The sequence below is a fragment of the Scyliorhinus torazame genome, chromosome 5 (genome assembly GCF_047496885.1).
Source record: "Scyliorhinus torazame isolate Kashiwa2021f chromosome 5, sScyTor2.1, whole genome shotgun sequence".
Classification (NCBI taxonomy): Eukaryota; Metazoa; Chordata; class Chondrichthyes; order Carcharhiniformes; family Scyliorhinidae; genus Scyliorhinus; species Scyliorhinus torazame.
In genome coordinates this window covers 78,012,639-78,033,306 of record NC_092711.1, presented here as the reverse complement: position 1 = coordinate 78,033,306, position 20,668 = coordinate 78,012,639, and the positions used below count along the sequence as shown (strand labels likewise).

Genomic DNA, 20,668 nt, shown 5'->3' with positions numbered 1-20,668 from the left:
ATAAATAACTTACCTCAGGGATTCACGGCCTATTCGGCAGGGAGCGGATTTGGCCTGAATCCGGGGAGGAGGAGCTTTGAACAGTAAATATAAATAACTTACCTCAGAGTAAAGCTGATTGGCTTGTTGGGAATCTGTTCTAAATTTGAGAAACTGGAGTAATTAACTAAGTAGGGAGTAACTCGGAGATCAGTAACTAGGAGATTGCTGTTTATATCTATAATCAACGATTTGGATGAGAGTGTACAAGACATGATCAGCAAGTTTGCAGATGACACTAAAATAGGTGGTATTGTCGGCAGTGAGGAAGGTTATCAAAAATTGCAGCAGGCTCTTGATCAGCTGGGAAAGTGGGCCGAGAAATGGCAAATGGAATTCAATACAGATAAGTGTGAGGAATTGCATTTCAGAAATCAAGGTAGGACTTTCACAGTGAATGGTAAGGCCTGAGGGTGTAACATGGAACAGAAGGATATTGGAGTTCAGGTGCACGGTTCTCTAAAGGTGGAGTCACATGTAGATAGGGAAGCACGGTAGCACAGTGGTTAGCACAGTTGCTTCACAGCTCCAGGGACCCCCGTTCGATTCCCAGCTGGGTCACAGTCTGTGCGGAGTATGCACGTTCTCCCCGTGTCTGTGTGTGTTCTCTAGTTTCCTCCCACAGTCTAAAGATGTGCGGGTTCGGTGGACTGGCCATGCTAAATTGCCCTTAGTGTCCAAAAGAAAGGTTAAGTGGGAGTTACTGGGTTACGGGGATAGGGTAGATAAGTGGGCTTGAGTATGGTGCTTTTTGTAAGGGCCGGTGCAGACTCGATGGGCCGAATAGCCTCCTTCTGCACTATAAATTCTCTGAAGAAGGCTTTTGGCGTGCTGACCTTCATCAGTCAGGGCACTGAGTATCCAAGTTGGGAAGTTATGTTGCAGTTGTACAGGACGTTGAGGTCGCACCTTGTGTTCAGTTTTGGCTGCTTTGCTCTGGGAAATATGTTATTAAACTGGAGAGAGTGAAGAAAGGATTTACAAGGATGTTGCCAGGACTCAAGAGACTGAGTGAAAGGGAGAGATTCGACAGGCCAGGACCTTTATCTTTGGAGCGTAGGAGACTGAGGGGTGATCTTATCGAGATGTATAAGATCATGAGAGGCATGGGCAGGGTGAATACACTCAGTCTTTTTCTCAGGGTTGGGGAATCAAGAACTAGAGTGCTTTGGTTTAAGTTCAGAGGGGAAAGAATTAATGGGAACCGAAGGAGCAATGGTTTTACACAGAGGATAGTACAGAATGAGCTGCCGGAGGAAGTAGTTGAGGCAGGGACATTGACAACATTGAAAAGGCATTTGGACAGATACATGGATAGGAAAGGTTCAGAGGGATATGGGCCAAATACAGGCAAATGGGATTGGCTTAGATGAGCTTTTTGATTGGCATGGACCCGTTTGGGCCGAAGGGCCGGTCTCCATGCTGTAGATTCTATGAACCCTAAGTAGAGGCCAAAATCTTGTGTGGGCTCAGGCCGGGTGGCAGGTTCCCTTCCCTGAAGGACATTAACAAACTAGTTCACTTTTCACACAAGGTTCAACAGTTTTCGTAGTCACTTTCCCAGTGCCGGCCCCACAAGTTACCAGATTAATTCAGCTCCATTTCACAACTTGCCTTTGTGTTTTTGTGGGATCTCTCTCTCCCTTTTGTTTGTTTTAACTCAATTTCACAGGGTATCAGCAGGGAAGGATGTGCAATTGGGAAACTCCAACCAAATACCACATCAAAATCTGACAGTCGTGTAACTGATCGTAACCTAAATATCATCAGATTTTGAAAATGGAAGGAAAAAGCACAGTTCACAGTCGGGAGAAACCGTACACGTGTTTTGTGTGTGGACGAAGCTTCAGCCGATCATCTGGTCTGTCAAAACACAAGCGCAGTCACAGCAGGGAGAAACCATGGAAATGTGGGGATTGTGGCGAGGCGTTCAATTCCCCATCTGGCCTGGCAACCCATCGACACATTCACACTGGGGAGAAGCCTGTCCCCTGCCCCGAGTGTGGGTGTGGATTCATTCAGTCATACAGCCTGTTGATGCACCAGTGAGTTCACACTGGGGAGAAGCCTTTCGCTTGTCCAGAGTGTGGGCATGGATTCACTCAGTCATCCCAACTGCTGACACACCAGCAGATTCACAATGATGAGAGACCTTTTAAATGCAGAAAATACGGGAAGTGCTTTAAAAATTCTCGGGAACTGGTGTCCCATCAACATGTTCACACTGACGAGAAACTATTCAGGTGCTCCGACTGTGGGACTTGGTTCAGACGATTATCTCAACTCACTCTACACCAGCGGATTCACACTGGGGAGAGGCCATTCACCTGCTCCCAGTGTGGAAAGGGATTCATTCACTCAGGCAACCTGCTGAGACACCAGTGGGTTCACAAGTAACTGATGTGATTGGATTTTGCTGTTAATCACATCCAGGACTGAAGCATGTTCATTGGACTCGGGTTGGACTCATATTTATAAACGCTAACCCAGTTATAAGGGATAATATTCTGGATAAATGTCAATTATTTAACACAAGTGTGTCGAATCTTTTAACATCCCATCACAAGTTAGTTCTGTTTGAAGGTCTCTCCCTCTCCCCTATCTCCTCCATCCTCACCTGAAGTGTGTGAAGTTCATGAAGCTTCTTTCTCACTGAGATTGAGACAATCTGATGAGCTGCCTCTGCTGCTTTCCTCTCTACCAATGGGCCAAACTGTCTCGAAAATTCCACCTGGTCTGAGCTCTGAACTCCTCTTTCTCCAGTTTCTCTCCTACCCTCTATCTTCATCAGAGCTCATCTTCATCAGAGCTCATCTTCTCCATTAGACCTGCCTCCTGCGCCAGGGTCCTGGGTTCAATTCCCGGCTTGGGTCACTGTCTGTGCAGAGTCTGCACGTTCTCCCCGTGTCTGCTCCCAAGCTGTTCCTGTTTCCTCCCACAAGTCCCGAAAGACGTGTTTGTTAGGTGAATTGGACATTCTGAATTCTCCCTCTGTGTACCCGAACAGGCGCCGGAGTGTGGTGACTAGGGGCTTTTCACAGTAACTTCATTGCAGTGTTAATGTGAGCCTACTTGTGACACTAATAAAGATTGTTTGATTATTACTATTTAACCACATTCTCACAAAACTGCTGACCATTCACCTTCTCCATGTTGTGAGATATTGTTCATAGTTCTCTCTCTTCGTCCTGTCGCTCATCTTTAAATGCACCATCACCCATCCTAAAACAATATTTAACCCCACCATCATTGCAACTACCACATCAAATCCTCCCTTTCCTCTCCAACTCCTTGTACTCAGTGTCCCCCAAGGATCTATCCTCGGCCCCTCCATTTTCTCATCAACACGCTTCCAGTAGGTGACATCTAAAAGCACAGTGTTAGTTTTCACATGTACACTGACAACACCCAGCTCTACCTCACCCCCATCCCTCTCCATTCCCCCACTGTCACTCAATTCTCAAACTGCTCATCCCACATCCAGTACTGGATGAGCAGAAATTTCCTCCAATTAAAAATTGGGAAGATCAAAGTCATTGTCTTTGTTTTTCGAGGAGGTCACTAAGATGATTGAAACAGGTAGGGCAGTGGATGTTGTCTATATGGACTTCAGTAAGGCCTTTGACAAGGTCCCTCATGGTAGACTAGTACAAAAGGTGAAGTCACACGGGATCAGGGGTGAGCTGGCAAGGTGGATACAGAACTGGCTAGGCCATAGAAGGCAGAGAGTAGCAATGGAAGGATGCTTTTTTCATTGGAGGGCTGTGACCAGTGGTGTTCCACAGGGATCAGCGCTGGGACCTTTGCTCTTTGTAGTATATATAAATGATTTGGAGGAAAATGTAACTGGTCTGATTAGTAAGTTTGCAGACGACACAGAGGTTGGTGGAATTGCGGATAGCGATGAGGACTGTCGGAGGATACAGCAGGATTTAGATTGTTTGGAGACTTGGGCAGAGAGATGGCAGATGGAGTTTAATCCGGACAAATGTGAGGTAATGCATTTTGGAAGGTCTAATGCAGGCAGGGAATATACAGTGAATGGTAGAACCCTCAAGAGTATTGAAAGTCAAAGAGATCTAGGAGTACAGGTACACAGGTCATTGAAAGGGGCAACACAGGTGGAGAAGGTAGTCAAGAAGGCATACGGCATGCTTGCCTTCATTGGCCGGGGCATTGAGTATAAGAATTGGCAAGTCATGTTGCAGCTGTATAGAACCTTAGTTAGGCCACACTTGGAGTATAGTGTTCAATTCTGGTCGCCATACTACCAGAAGGATGTGGAGGCTTTAGAGAGGGTGCAGAAGAGATTTACCAGAATGTTGCCTGGTATGGAGGGCATTAGATATGAGGAGCGGTTGAATAAACTCGGTTTGTTCTCACTGGAACGAAGGAGGTTGAGGGGAGACCTGATAGAGGTATACAAAATTATGAGGGGCATAGACAGAGTGGATAGTCAGAGGCTTTTCCACAGGGTAGAGGGGTCAATTACTAGGGGGCATAGGTTTAAGGTGAGAGGGGCAAGGTTTAGAGTAGATGTACGTGGCAAGTTTTTTACGCAGAGGGTAGTGGGTGCCTGGAACTCGCTACCGGAGGAGGTAGTGGAAGCAGGGACGATAGTGACATTTAAGGGGCATCTTGACAAATACATGAATAGGATGGGAATAGAGGGATACGGACCAAGGAAGAGTAGAGGATTGTAGTTTAGTCGGGCAGCATGGTCGGCACGGGCTTGGAGGGCCGAAGGGCCTGTTCCTGTGCTGTACATTTCTTTGTTCTTTGTTCTTTGTCTTCAGTCACCATTACAAATTCCGTTTCCTAACTCCCGAGTCCATCCCTCTCCCTGGGAACTGTCTGAGGCTGAACCACACTCTGCACAACCTCCGTGTCAGATCTGACCCCAAGTTGAGATTCTGACCCCATATCCACACCATGACTAATACCAGATATTTCAATTCCATAATGTCACCTGTGTCCATCCCCACCCCAACTGCTGCTGAAACCTCATCCATGCCCCTGTTACCTTTAGACTTGATAACAGACAAACTCTGTCCTCTCCCCGATCCGATTAGTTTCCAATGAGTCGATTCTGTGGAATGGAATGTCTTATCAGCGTTTCCACGGTGACCTGTCTGCAGTGAAGGAATGTCTCATCAGCGTTTCCACGGTGACCTTTCTGCAGTGAAGGAATGTCTTATCAGCGTTTCCACGGTGAGCTGTCTGCAGTGAAGCGCCTGCTAGAGTTTATAATTCAGACTAAACTTCTCTCTCCCATAACACACATTATATCAGACATTGGATGCCAATGTATTTCAGCCATGTTATGTTAATGTCTCCAAAACCATAAAAGGAGTTTCAGATACACAAACTTTTAAATGTGGGAGGACAAGTTGATAAAGTGTTTAAAAAACACATGGGATCCAAGGTTTTATAATTCTGGGTGTGGGGCTCAAAAGGACAGAGGTCATGTAAACCCGGACAAATCATTGGTTCGGCTGCAGTTGGAATATTAGATCAGGTTTTGGGGATCTTACACCAGGAAGGATGTCAAGGCCATGGAGAGGGTGTAGAAGAGATTCACTGAGATGATCCCAGGGAAGAGAGGCTTTAGTTACCAGGAGAGATTAGAGAAACTGGGGCTCTTTTCATTTGAACAGAGGCTGACTGGAGATCAGAGGGAGGGGGGTTCGATTCCGGCCTTGGGTGACTGTGTAGAGTTTGCATTTCCTCCCCGTGTCTGCGAGGGTTCCTTCCGGGTGCTCCGGTTTCCTTCCACAGTCCAACGATGCACAGGTTAGGTGAATTGGCCATTCTGAAAGATTTCCCCTGAGTGGCCAAAGGTTAGGTGAGGTTCTGGGGATAGGGTGGAGGAGTGGTCCCGAGTGGGGTGCCGCATTGGAGGGTTGGTGCAGACTTGATGGGCCAAATGGCCTCCTTCTGCACCATAGTGATTCTATGGAACTGAAAAAGGCTCATATGAAATATCAATCAGACTGTACAACAATGTTCAAGACCCTCACTGTCCCTCTGGGCCTGCGGGGTGTGTGTGTTTGTGGGACGGGGGGGGGGGGGGGGTAAATCTCCCTCGATGCTGTCCCCATCAAACACTCCCACAATAGGTATAACACAAGGTTAGATACAATGTATATCCTCCTCTGCACTGTCCCCACCAAACACTCCCAGGACAGGTACAACACAGAGTTAGATACAGAGTAAAGCTCCAGTTACACTCTATCATCAAACACTCCCAGGCCAGGTGCAGCACGAGGTTAGATTCAGAAAAAATCTCCTTATAGACTGACCCCATCAAACACTCCCAGCACAAGTACAACACAGAGTTAGATACAGAGTAAAGCTGCCTCTCCACTGATCCCATCAACCACTCTCAGGACAGGTACAACACGAGGTTAGGTGCGGAGTAAAGATCCAGTTCCCCTCAGGTGCAGATACACAGGCAGGTTAGCAAAACCAAGGGGCTGGTTTAGCACGCTGGGCTAAATCGCTGGCTTTTAAAGCAGACCAAGGCGGGCCAGCAGCAAGGCTCAATTACCGTACCAGCCTCCCCGAACAGGTGCCGGAATGTGGTGACTAGGGGCTTTTCACAGTAACTTCATTGAAGCCTACTCGTGACAATAAGCGATTTTCATTTTCATTTCATTTTCAAAACCATTCCTGGATGCCAAGGCTAGGAGAGACAGTATGGAAGGTATGGCGAGCTGGGACTGTTAAAATTTGGTTTTGGGATCGCAGATTACCCACAAAGTGGAGTGGGGGAATGGGGTTAGAACAAGCTTAAAGCACATCCAGGTAGGTAAATCCCTGGAAACTGATGAAATGTATCCCAGGACGTTGTGGGAGGCTTGGGGGGGTGGGGGGGGGGGGAATTGCGGGTCCCCTAGCAGAGATATTTGAATTGTCGACAGCCACAGGTGAGGTGCCTGAAGATTGGAGGGTAGCAAATGTTGTGCCTTTGTTTAAGAAAGGCCAGAGGGAAAAGCCTGGGAACTACAGACTGGTGAGCCTCACGTCTGTGGTGGGTAAGTTGTTGGAAGGTATTCTGAGAGACAGGATCAACCGGCATTTAGAGAGGCAAGGACTGATTAGGGACAGCCAGCATGGCTTTGTGAGTGGAAAATCATGCCTCACAAATTTGGTTGAGTTTTTTAAAGGGGTATCCAACAAGTTAGATGAGAGCAGTGCAGTCGACCTTGTCTACATGGACCTTAGCAAGGCCTTTGACAAGGTACTGCATGGTAGGTTGTTGCACAAGGTTAAATCTCACGGGATCCAGGATGAGGTAGCCAATTGGATACAAAATTGGCTTGGCGACAGAAGCCAAAGGGTAGTTGTAGAAGGTTGTTTTTCCAACTGGAGGCCTGTGACCAGCGATGTGCCTCAGGGATCAGTGCTGGGTCCACTGTTATTTGTTATTTATATTAATGATTTGGATGAGAATGTAGGAGGCATGGTTAGTAAGTTTGCAAATGACACCAAGATTCAGTGAAGAATGTTATTTAGGATTGCATCAGAACTTGATCAATTGGGCCAGTGGGCCAATGAATGGCAGATGGGAATTAAATTTAGATAAATGTGAGGTGATACATTTTGGTTGATCGAATCGGGGCAGGACCTACTCTGTTCTTTCACTCTCCCCAACTCCCTCCCATTAACTAAGAGATCGAGGAGTACAGGTTCATAACTCCTTGAAAGTGGAGTCAGAGGTGGACAGGGTGATGAAGAAGGCATTCGACATACTTGGTTTCATTGGTGAGAACATTGAATACAGGAGTTGGGACGTCTGGCTGAACTTGTACAAGACATTGGTACGGCCACATTTGGAGTACTGTGTACATTTCTGGTCCTATTATAGAAAGGATATTATTAAACTAGAAAGAGCGCAGAAAAGATTTACTCGGATGCGACCAGGACTTGATGGTTTGAGTTATGAGAGGCTGGATAGACTAGGACTTTTTTCCCTGGAGAATAGCAGGCTTAAGGGTGATCTTACAGGGGTCTGTAAAATAATGAGGGGCATAGATAAGGTAGATAGTCAACATATTTTCCCAAAGTTAGAGGAGTCTAGAACTAGAGGGCATAGGTTTAAGGTGAGAGGGGAGAGATATAAAAGGGTACAGAGGGGAATTTTTTTCACACAGAGGCTTGCGAGTATCAGATAGTTCTATGGGAAAGCTGGGTATAGAGGGTTATGGGCCAAATGCGGGCAATTTGGACTAGCTCAGTGGTAAAAACTGGGCGGCATGGACAAGTTGGCCCAAAGGGCCAGTTTTCATGCTATAAACCTCTCTGACTCTATACAACTGCAGCAAAACATCCCTACATTTATATTAGATTTCCTTTGCAATAAATATTCCACTGACCTTCCGAATCACTTGCTGCACCTGCAGACTAACTTGGGATCGGGCACCGGGATCCCTCTGTACCTCAGAGTTCTGCAATCTCCCTCCATTTAAATAATAGTTTTACTTAACACTTCCTGACAAGGTGGACAATTCACATTTTCCAAAGTTATGCTCCATTTGTCATTTGCCCACTCACTTAACCTATTTGTAGTCCTTTGCAGACTCCTTAAATCCACTTCACAAATTAATTTCCTACACGTCTTTAAGCATCAGAAAATTTAGCCGCCAGACATTCAATCCCGTCATCCAACACATTCATACAGATTGTAAATGGCTGAGAGCCCAGCACTGATCCTGGTGACATTCCACTTGTCACATCTTACCCACCCAGAAATGACCCATTTATACCTACTGGCTGCTTCCTGTTCGCAAACCAATCCTCTATCCATGCTGATATGTTGCCCCCACACCATGAGCTCATATTTTGTGTAATAATCTTTGATGTGGCACAATGGGAAATACCTTCTGGAAATCCAGACAAAGCACATCTACAGCTTCCCCGTTATTGACATCCCTTGTTACTTCCTCAGAGAACCTTGATAAATTAGTCAGTCACGATTGATTCCCTGAACCCATTTTCAAACACTGTGTCAAAAGAAAATTCAAATCCCCTCTACCCCTCTGGCTCCTTTGCCAATTACCTTAGAGGGACTCATTTTCTGTTAAAGAGCCTGTCAACCCCTCTCACCCACTTTCCTGAAAGTGAACAGATTTAATCAGGAAACGTCCAACAAATTCAAATATTTTCCTGTTAAAAGATTATTGACGAAACAGAACATGGTTAACAAAAACTAACAGAAAATTACTTGAGGATCAAAGATAACCAGAGTAACAGGATGTTCACAATATTCTGGTCCCAAATGGTTTCCCTTCGGCTCCTCTGTACCCTGTTCCCATGACTCCCCGCTTTGGACAAGGGGGCACTGAACCATGGGGGTAACATCACCATCAGCACCGGTCACTCTCGCCCCTGAACCCTGATTGGTTGGAGGTGCAGTTCCCAGCCGGTCCTCCAGCACCTTCCTGTCTCTATTAGCGACGCCCATGGCAGTTTCCCAATGTGGCACAGGTCCCGTAATTCTCAGCTAAATTCCGCCCTCAGCTCCATCACCTGGCTGTCAGTGACATGAGCAATAGAGACAGAAAGGTGCCCGAGGCTCAAATAGGAAGACAAAACTTGTGGATTTGGACCCCCATAAAGTTCAGCAACTTCTTATAAAAAATTCAAATCCCCAGTCAACAAATTAAAGGATCACACGACGGGACTTCAAGTTTTATGAGTTTTAATACAACAAACAAACAAACTAGAAGCTACTTTAACTTGGAAACCTACACATAAACTATAAAATAGAACTTTCCCCTTTTACATAACCGACAATCACACTCCACGGATTCTGTCTTGGAAGTCGAAATTTAATTGTCTCAGAACCTGTCCAAAGTGATGATTCATTCCCGAGGATTTACTTCAGTTCTTCAACCAAGACACTGAGAAACAAAGGGAGAATAGAATAGAATGTGAATTGGCAAAATACATAAAGATTGACTGTTAAAGCTTCTGTGGCTACGTAAAAAGCAAACGTTTGGCTCAGACAAAGGTTTGTCTGTTCCAGATAGAGTCAGGAGAATTTAGAATGAGAAATGGAGATCTCTCCAGCCACCTCGTTGAACACTCTGGGATGTAGATCATCAGCTTTTGGGGATTTATTCACTTTCAATCCCATTAATTTCTCCAGTACGACTTCTTCACCAATACTAATCTCCGCCAGTCCCTTGGTTCTCTGGTGTTTTGGGGACAATTTCTGTGTCTTCCTCTGTGAAGACAGACACACATTGTTTAGTTTCTCTGCCATTTCCTCATTCCCCATTCTAAACTCTCCTGTCTCTGCCTGGAATGGACCCACATTGGTCTTTGCTAATCTTTTCCTTTTCACATTCCTGCAGAAGCTTTTCCAGTCGGTTTTTATGTTTCTCGCCAGTTTGCTCTCATCAGTTTCTTGGTCCTCCTTTGCTGAATTCTAATGGAATCTTTAACTTTTCTTGTTAGTCACGGTTGCATCACTTTTCCTGTTGGATTTTTGTTCCTGAAAGGAATCTATTTTTGTTGTGTATATGTGAAATAAAAGTTGCAAAAATCCCAGAGGACCGTAGGCTGCTCTCCCTTTGACAGAGAGAGAGCTGACTGGAGGTGATTTAACCTGAGGGTCAGCACACCTCAGGCGAGGGGCCTGGTTGAGAAGGCGGGGCCTTCATGAATAAACTCTTCCTATGTGACAGGAAGTATTCCTGTATTAGTGTGTGTGTCTGTGGTTCTCGGTGTATGAAAGTGTGGCTGTGTGTGTCTGCAGAATATCTGCGCTGCTTCTAATCAGCTGCAATACAAACCTTCCTCTCTCTGAGCAAATGATGTTGGTTCACTGAGAATCCCAGCCAGTGATTTGAAAAGTGCCGCTCAGAGATTCCTCATAAAATCAAAGAAGGATGCCTTCAAGTCACCACCGACTCTTCGAAAGACCATCTTACCTAGGCCCAATCCCCTCCCCTTTTCCTGCTACCCCACCCCAAGGGGCAATTTAGCATGGCCAATCCACCTAACCTGCACATCATTGGACTATGGACAGAAACCAGACACCATGCTGGAGGAAACGCATGCAGCCACGGGGGAGGGGGGCGGTAGGGAGATATGCCAAGATCTATAGACAGACACCATTGCCCCTCCGCCCCGATCTTTTTAAAGTTTACCTAACAGTTAATAGTGCCTTGTATCAGTGTGACATGATATTGGGATACCGGTGTGAGTGAGATGTGATTTGTTACATCTGGAGTAACTGACATGTGAAATGCAGGGTGAGCCTGCACTGAAGAACGGGTCCCAGATACACTCAGCTACTGGAAACAGAACAACACTGAGTGATCAGAAGAATGGGACATTTTAAATCGTCCATTGAGAAACTGACTTTAAAACAATCAGGATAAGATTAAACAGGCTGGTTTAGCACAGGGCTAAATCGCTGGCTTTGAAAGCAGACCAAGGCAGGCCAGCAGCACGGTTCAAATCCCGTACCAGCCTGCCCGAACAGGTGCCGGAATGTGGTGACTAGGGGCTTTTCACAGTAACTTCATTTGAAGCCTACTTGTGACAATAAGCGATTTTCATTTTCATCCATCAGAGGGAGTAAAATTTAAGTGAAGAGGGATGTAGAATCTGGATTTAGAAAATAAGTAAGTAAAGTAGCCACAGTCCCAGATGTCCATAGACCGTTTTCCCCTTTGAGGGGGAGAGCTGACTGCTGGTGATTTAACCTGAGGATCACCACACCTCAGGTGAGGGGCAGGGTTGGGAATGCGGGGCCTTCATGAATAACCTCAGCCGGTACGGGAATTGAACTCACACTGCTGGCCTCGCTCTGCATCACATAAAAATTGTGAATACATCTGGTTCAAAACAGAAGTTCAAGCACGGACTTTAAAAATTCTCCAGCTCTCTGTTCACCTGCATCCACCTTGTGGATATTTTCTAAATAAGAAAGTGGGGGCTGGTTTAGCTCAGTTGCCTGGACAACTGGTTTGTGATCCAGAGCCAGGCCAACAGCGTGGGTTCAATTCCTGTACCAGCAGAGGTTATTCATAAAGGCAGCGCCCGATCCTGGACCAGTGAAGCATTCCGAGGAAACTCGCCTCCAGCCTCGGAGATCAGCATCTCCCTGATCCAGGACCAGTAAGCTATTCCGAGGAAACTCGCCTCCAGCCTCGGAGATCAGCATCTCCCTGATCCAGGACCAGTAAGCCATTCCGAGGACACGTTCACCACCAGCCCTGGAGATCAGAATCCCCCTGATCCGGGATCAGTAAACCATCCCAAGGAAACTGTCAAGCCAAGAAGATAAGCACCCCCCTGATGTGGGTCCAGTAAACTGTTCCCACCTAATCCAGGGTCATACGTCTTTTCTGTCTTTTAGCTGATGCATTATATCTAAACTGTTGCTTCCTAATCAACTGCTTTAAAATCACCTATGATTTCGACCTCCTTTTTGGATAATCTGTGACTCCTGGACACTTGTCCATGAGAGTAAGGGAAGGTCTGAGAACTGAAATAATCCAGAGTAACGATGAGGTGTGTATTTTTATCACCACTTTTCTTAGAAATCTCCCGCTCAACCAAAAAGGGTCAAAAAGATTATTTAAATGGTGTAAAAGGATTTTCACTTCTTGACTCCTTAAGGCAGACTTAACTATGTGCTATTCAGGGTCAAAGTGACATTTCAAGTTATTCCTGGTATAACCTATATCTACAAAGATTTTATCTACTTACTACTCGAGTAGCTTCCATCCTGGGTCCGACTTTACCTGTTGGACTTTAACCTGGTGTTGTAAGACTTCTGACTGTGCTCACCCCAGTCCAACGCCGACATCTCCACATCATGGCGACTTTACTGAGGTATAGTAAAGTAGACTTTGTCTATTTTGTAATAACCACTATTTCAGGTGAGTGTAAATGTTTAACTTACTTTATTTTGTTTCAAAAGATAAAATCATTGTTTTTACAACAAGTAAAAGATCTTGCTTCTGGTGTTCCGTTCGAGTTGATCAGACCTTCGTGGCCCCCTTGACAATCTCTCTTCTTATCTGTGGGTGTTCTCAGTAGTTTCGATTCTCTGTTCGACTCCTCGGTACAGCTGTCCCCATGCACCAAAGTAGCTGTAAAAGCTCACGCTGGCAACTAGCGATTCAGGGTAGTTATTACCCTTCCAGCAGCCTTACTGTTTACATGGCCTTCTCCTAAAGTAATATCTTCTGCTTATTGATGTATATATTTCATCCATTTGTTAACATATGTTTAATTCTGCTGAAGCTAAGTACACCTCTTTTTAATGTGGTGTTAACATGACCTTAGCTTGTCAGTCTTTTACTTAAAGAGTGATACATCTGGTTGCTGTAGTGTCCCACGTGATAATGTTTTCACATTAACACGACCTTAGCTTGTCAGACTTTTACTTAAAGAGTGATACATCTGGTTTCCGTAGTGTCTAACATGATAATGCTTAATGTTAACATGACCTTAGATTGTCAGAACACTGGCAGGGAAGCTTCCTGCTAATTATTTTGTTGTATTTCAGCCTTTTAACCCCTTATCATTTTTAAGCATTGCATTTTCTCATATTCCTTTCAAATGACATTCTTCCCATTTTACAAAAGGGTTAGCTGCTTTTTGGGAAGAAGCAGTTAGCTGCGGTGAATTGTATCGTAGCAAAGTTAACTGGCATCTCCACATTTCCACTTTTAACTGGTGTCATTAAGTTTCTATCATTCACAAATAAACATTATTTCAAGTAATTCAAACGTTAAAATTCTGTAAATTCCACCCAATTGCTTGCTAAAATAATTACCTTCTATCAAAGGGGGGAGAACTTGTTCCATTTATGTAACTTAAAACTTAACTTTGCTAGAATGTCTCTAACTTTAAGAAAGGTATTGGGTTACAGCACGAGTTGTTGCGAGGTGTTATCCCAAAGCCTGTGTGATAATAACTGTCTGCAGTCTAAAACTTTTTGCTGCTGTTAACCCTTTGAGAGACTTCTGCTTTAACTTCTCTATATCATTTTTAAGCATTGCATTTTCTCATATTCCTTCGGGTTGATCATCAGACCTTCATATTTCAAATGACATTCTTCCCATTTTATTTTACAGGTGTTAGTTGTGGCTCAGTGGTTACATTCTTATCTCGGAGTCAGGAGGTTGTGGGTTCAAATCCACCTCCAGAAACATGAGCATCAAATCCAGGTTGATATTCTGATGCAGTCGTGAAGGAGCACTGCACTGTCAGAGGTCCAGTGTTCCAGATCAGATCTTCAACTCTGGCCCCATCTGCCCTCAGTTGGGTGTAAAAGTTCCCATGATGTTATTCCAGAGAACATGGGAGTTCTCCCTGGTTTACTGCTTAATATTCATCCCTCAACAAACATCACTGAACAGATTCTCTGGTCAGTCACATTTCTGTTTGTGGGATCTTGGTGGATTGGCTGTGCTAAATTGCCCCTTAGTGTCCAACGGTGAAGTGGGGTTACAGTGAGAGGGCGGGGAAGTGCACCTGGGTGGGGTGCTCTTTTGTAGTGTTGGTGCAAACTCGATGGCCAAATAGCCTCCTTCTGCACTGTAAGATTCTATGATGCTGCCAGACCTGTTGCGTTAATTTGCATTTTCTGCTTTTATTCTATATTACACACCATTTTAATCCACTGATTATATTTATTGAACTACTGTACCATCAACTACCAGGAACAGTGTGTTCATGTTTCAGCTATTCTGGCCTTGGGTGACTGTGTGGAGTTTGCACATTCTCCCCGTGTCTGTGTGGGTTCCCTCCGGGTGCTCCAGTTTTCTCCCACCGTCCAAAGATGTGCAGGTTAGGTGGATTGGTCATGCTAAATTGCCCCTTCGTGTCCAAAAAAAAGTTAGCTGGAGTTACTGGGTTACGGTGATTGGGTGGAGGCATGGGCTTAAGTAGGGTGCTCTTTCCAAGGGCCAGTGCAGGATCGATGGGCCGAATGGCCTCCTTCTCCACTGTAAATTCTATGATTCTGTATGATTTTCTCTCTCAGGCTTATCCAATGGGTTTGTCTTGTAGTATTTCCCTGATGGTAGCACAGTGGTTAGCACTGTTGCTTCACAACACCAGGGTCCTGAGTTCAAATCCCGCTTGGATCACTGTCTGTGCGGATTCTGCACGTTCTCCCCGTGCCTGCATGGGTTTCCTCCGGGTGCTCCGGTTTTCTCCCACAAGTCCTCAAAGACTTGTTAGGTGAATTGGACAGTCTGAATTCTCCCTGTGTACCTGAACATGCACCGGAGTGTGGCGACTAGGGGCTTTTCACAGTAACTTCATTGCAGAGTTAATGTCAGCCTATTTGTGACAATAATAATAATAATCTTTATGTGTTTGGTATATTAAGGAGCAGGTAGAACTTCCTTGATTCGGCCTGTTGTCCCCTCAGATATTCCATCTGTTTTTGGTTAATGTGTCTGGAGTCTTTCAGTTCTTCCTGTCCGTCTCCAATTCTCATTCCTGTCTCAGGTATATGAGTCAAGGGATCTTAGCACTGTGTTTCATGTTGTTTAGCTGTCTGTCTCCAACAGGTATTGTTGTCTCTCGATAATGACTGTGCTGCTACCCTTGCTTCTGGTCTTATGAACATATCCGTGTTGGATCCAAGCTCCCGGATTGTCTGTCTTTCTCTCCGGGTAAGATTCTGTTTGTCTCTTGTATTTCAACAGGGCAGAGACCTGATTGAAGGGATTCAAACATGGGAGTTCTGGGAAAGATGGGCAAGGATTTGGGAGGTGACAACATGTTCAAAGGGTTTGGAGAGGACAGGGAGGTTGAAGATGGGGCAGTAATTTGTAAGGATGGCAGGGTCAAGGGTTTGTTTTATTGAGGAGGGGGTGATGATGGCAGATTTGAAGACAGAGGGACAGTACCTGAAGAGAGAGAAATGTTGACAATATCCGTGGACACAGGGTAGTTGGCTGATCAGTAGCTCAGTGGGAATAGGGTCGATGGAGCAGCAGCTGGGTCTCATGGAAAGATGAGCTATGAGAGGGCATGAGGGGAGATGGGAGAGAAACTAGAGAAAGATGTGGGTTCAGGGCTCAGGAAAGGATGAAAATTAGAGACAGTTTGGTCCGGTGGGCTCGTGGAAGGGAGGGAAGCAGCAGAGGCAGCTGATCGGATTTACTCAATCTCAGTCACAAAGAAGCTCCACAAGCTCCTCACACTTCTTGTTGGAGGTGAGGTGGAAGAGACAGGGGAGAGCGAGAGTACTTCAAAAGGAACTAACTTGTGTCAGAGATATTAAAAAGTTTCAACACACTGCGTATTTAACACAAATCTAATTTATTTGACTTTTAGCCAGAATATTAGCCCCTGTAAATGGGCTGGAGTTTGTTATCAGCAGAAAGAGACCCAAATGAACATGGTTCAGTCCTGAATGTGAGTCACAGCAAAGTTCAATTACTGCACAGAGATCAAAGAACAATACAGCACAGGAACAGGCCCTTCGGCCCTCCAAGCTTGTACCGGTCATGATACCAACCTTGGCCAAAACCCTTGTGCCGTATCCCTCTGTATCCATCGTATCCATGTGTTTGTCAAGATGATTTTTGAACGCCGTTAATCTGGCCTCGTTGGTGTGTCAGCAGGTGGGATGAAGCGGTAAATCCCTTCCCACAATTGGAGCAGGTCAACGGTCACTCTCCAGTGTGAACTCGCTGGTGCCTCTGCAGGACGGATGACTGAGTGAATTCCTTCCCACACGTGGAGCAGGTGAATGGCCTCTCTCCAGTGTGAACTGACTGGTGCCTCTGCAGGTCGGATGACTGAGTGAATCTCTTCCCACACCAGGAGCAGGCGAATGGTTTCTCCCCAGTGTGAATTCGCTGGTGTTTCCGCAGGTCAGATGACCGAGTAAATCCCTTCCCACACCAGGAGCAGGCAAATGTTTTTTCCCCAGTGTGAATTCGCTGGTGTTTCCGCAGGTCGGATGACCGAGTGAATCCCTTCCCACACTTGGAGCACGTGAATGGCCTCCCCCCAGTGTGAATTTGCTGGTGATTCTGTAGATCAGATGACTGAGTGAATCTCATCCTACACCAGGAACAGATGAATGGCCCCCCCCCAGTGTGAATTTGCTGGTGTTTCCGCAGAGCTGATGACTGAGTGAATCCCTTCCCACACTGAGAGCAGGCGAATGGTCTCTCCCCAGTGTGAATTCGCCGGTGGTTCTGCAGGGTGGCTGACTCAGTGAATCCCTTCCCACACCAGAAGCAGGTGAATGGTCTCTCCCCAGTGTGAATTCGCTGGTGTGTCAGCAGGTTGGATGACTGAGTGAATTCCTTCCCACACTGGGAGCAGATAAACGGCCTCTCCCCAGTGTGACTTCGCTGATGTACAGTGAGGTGAGATGATCGTCTGAACCCAGTCCCACAGTGAGAGCACCTGAACGGTTTCTCGTCAGTGTGAACACGTTGATGGAGCATCAGTTCCCCAGAACTTTTATAGCTCTTCCCGCAGTCAGGACATTGAAAAGGTTTCTGATCAGTGTGAACTCGCTGGTGCTTCTGCAGGGCCGATGACTGAGTGAATCCCTTCCCACACTCAGAGCAGGTGAATGGTCTCTCCCCAGTGTGAATTCGCTTATGTTTGCGCAGGGCGGATGGCTGAGTGAATCTCTTCCCACACTTGGAGCAGGGGAATGGTCTCTCCCCAGTGTGAATTTGTTGGTGTTTCCGCAGGGCAGATAACTGAGTGAATCCCCTCCCACACTTGGAGCAGGTGAATGGTCTCTCCCCAGTGTGACTGCGGCGATGAGTTTCCAGCCTGGATGGGTAATTGAATTCTTTCCCACAGTCCGCACATTTCCACGGTTTCTCCTCAGTGTGACTGCATTTGTGGCTTGTGAGGCCTGATGATCGAGTGAATCCTCGTCCACACACACAACACGTATACGGTTTCTCTCCACTGGGAACGATGCTTTTTCCTTCCATGTTCAAAGTACGATGATATTCAGGATATGATAAATTGAGGACTCTGTCAGATCCTGATGTGATGCTTGGTTTGAGTTTCTGGACTTTGAAGCTTCCCCTTTGAACACCCGGTGAAACTGATTTAAAACAGAAAATAGGGAGTGAGAGAGAACCCACAAAAACACAAAGACAGGTTGTGAAATTGAGCTGAATGAATCTGGTCATTTGTGGGGTCGGCACTGGGAAAAAGTGACCATGAAAACTGCTGGATTATCATAAAAATCCAACTGGCCTCTTTGGGAGGAGAGAGAAAGAGGTGAAGGGGGATCTTGTATATCTACACGACATATTAACATTTGCTTTGCCACATATTAGTTAGCAAAGCAAATTCTACCTTGAGCTTCATAAACAGTAATATTGATACTGAAAATATGCTTCTGGTGGCACAGTGATTAGCACTGCTGCCTCACAGCGCCAGGGACCCGGGTTCAATTCCGGCCTTGGTGACTGTGTGTCTGTGTGGAGTTTGCACTTTCTGCCCGTGTCTGCGTGGGTTTCCACACGGTTCTCTGGATTCCCCCCGCAGTCCAAAGACGGGCAAATTAGGTGGATTGGCCTTGATAAATTGTCCCTTCGTGTCTAGGGATGTGCAGGTTAGGTGCGGCTGTGGGGTGGCACAGTGGTTAGCACTGCTGCCTCACAGCTCCACAATCCCAGATTCAATTCCAGTCTCGGGTGACTGCCTCTGTGAAGTTTGCATTTTCTCCCCGTGTCTGCATAGATTTCCTCCGGGGGCTCCGGATTCCTCACACAGTCCAAAGATGTGCAGGTTAGGTGGATTGGCCACGCTAAATTGCCTCAAAGGTTAGTTGGGGTGACTGGGTTACGGGGACAAGGTGGAGGCATGGGCTTAAACCTAAGTCGGGTGCTCTTTCCAAGGGCCGGTGCAGACCCCTGGGGCCGAATGGCCTCCCGCTGCATTGTAAAGTCTATGATTCTGCACTGTAGGAATTCTTATGAATCTTTATAAAACTCTGGTCACCACATTTCAGGAAGGATGTGAAGGTTCTTGGAGAAGGTGCAGAGGAGATTTACCAGAATGGTTCCAGCAAAGGAGGTTGAGGGGAAATTTGATTCAGGGACACAAGATTATGCCAGGTTTCCATCAGGTGGACAAAGAAACTCTGTTTCCATTCACTGATCGTACAAGCAGTCGGGACACAGATTTAAAGTTTTGGGTAAAACCTGGAATGAACCATACAAGATCCAGAGAGTTCTTGACAGGGTGGATGTGGAGAGGATGTTTCCTCTTGTTGGAGAATCGAGAATGAACGCATCACTGTTGCAAAATAAGGAGTCACCCATTTCAGATGGAGATGAGGATTTTTTAATTCTCTTGAGGGTTGTAAGACTTTGGAACTCACGTCCTTAAAAGGCAGTGGAAGCAGAGTCCTTGAATATTTTTGAGGCAGAGCTGGATAGATTCTTGATGAGCAAGGGGGTGAAAGGTCATCAGGGGTAGACAGGAATGTGGAGTTAACGTTAGAATGAGATCAGCTGCAATCTTATTGAATGCTGAACAGGCTCGAGGGGCCGAGTGGCCTGTTCTGAGTTTGTATGTAAAAGGTACAGGAGATATGAGGTGATATGAGATGTATGTTTTTACACAGCGAGCGGCAATGACCTGAAACTTGCTGCCTATGAGGGAGTTTGAAAATAGAAACAATGAATGATTTGATTTCAAAAGGAAATTGGATAGACATCTGAGGGAAATAAACCTGTGAGGATACAGGGAGCAGGAGAATGGGACTGACTGGATTGCTCCAGAGAGCTAGCATGGACTCAATGGACTGAATGCCGTTCTTTGTGCCATCATGTCTCTGACTCTTTTGTGTAATCTAGTTTCGTAATTTAACCCCGGGGGGTTCAGATATCACTCAGGTAAATCTGAGCTACACTCCCTCCGAGGCCATTCTATCCTTCCTCAGGTTTGTTGCCCAGAACTGAACACAGTTCTCCAGGTTTGGTCTAACCAGGGTTTGTGAATCTCGGGGCTTTTCCAGTCACACTGAGACCTGAAATCTTCCCTCACAGACAAACCTTTTACCTTCCACACCGAAATGCTGCTGAAATTCAGGTTCTGATGAATTGAGTGACTCTGTCAGATCGTGATGTGACGTTTGGTTTGCTTTTCCCGTCTGTTTAACCTCCACCTCCAGTATCCTGTAAATTTACAGAAACCTCACCGTCAGTTTAGGACAGAAATTCACAACATTCTCTCCTCATCAATTTTGATTAAATGTATTCCTGGAGGTTTGATCACATGACCTCCCCCATCCTCCAGTCATTAATCGGCCAACACATCCATCCTTGTGACACACTGCCTTCCTCGGCCAATTGGGAAGAAAAATGACTCGTTACCTTACAGGATAGTTACTGTCCCAACGATTTTCAAGACACCCATGTATGAATCTCACCAACGCAGGGAGCTGAGTTGGTGCGAATCCGGGGAGGAGCAGCTTTGGAACAGTAAATATAAATAACTTACCTCGGGACTATACGGCCAAGTCGGCAGGGAGCGGATTTGGCCCGAATCCGGGGAGGAGGAGCTTCGGAAGAGTAAATTTAAATAACTTACCTCAGAGTAAAGCTGATTCGCTGGTTGGGAATCTGTTCTAAATTTGAGAAACTGG

The 20,668-nt window shown here is 45.9% G+C and overlaps 2 protein-coding genes across 2 annotated transcripts in view; one reads left to right on the top strand and one right to left on the bottom strand.

Moving 5' to 3' along the window:
- The first annotated feature begins 11,758 nt into the window (after positions 1-11,758).
- Positions 11,759-20,668, top strand: part of LOC140421423 (uncharacterized) — a 307,993-nt gene continuing 299,083 nt past the window's right edge. Inside the window, exon 1 of the mRNA XM_072506118.1 lies at positions 11,759-11,780. The gene's annotated coding sequence lies outside the window, so the exon portion shown is untranslated. The remainder of the gene's footprint in view (positions 11,781-20,668) is intronic.
- LOC140421417 (uncharacterized) lies at positions 12,949-20,186 on the bottom strand. Its single transcript, XM_072506092.1, has 2 exons — positions 20,083-20,186; positions 12,949-18,112 (listed from the first exon to the last, which is right to left on the bottom strand). The coding sequence occupies exon 2, from the start codon at positions 17,994-17,996 to the stop codon at positions 16,701-16,703; it is 1,296 nt and encodes a 431-aa protein (XP_072362193.1). The 5' UTR covers positions 17,997-18,112; positions 20,083-20,186; the 3' UTR covers positions 12,949-16,700.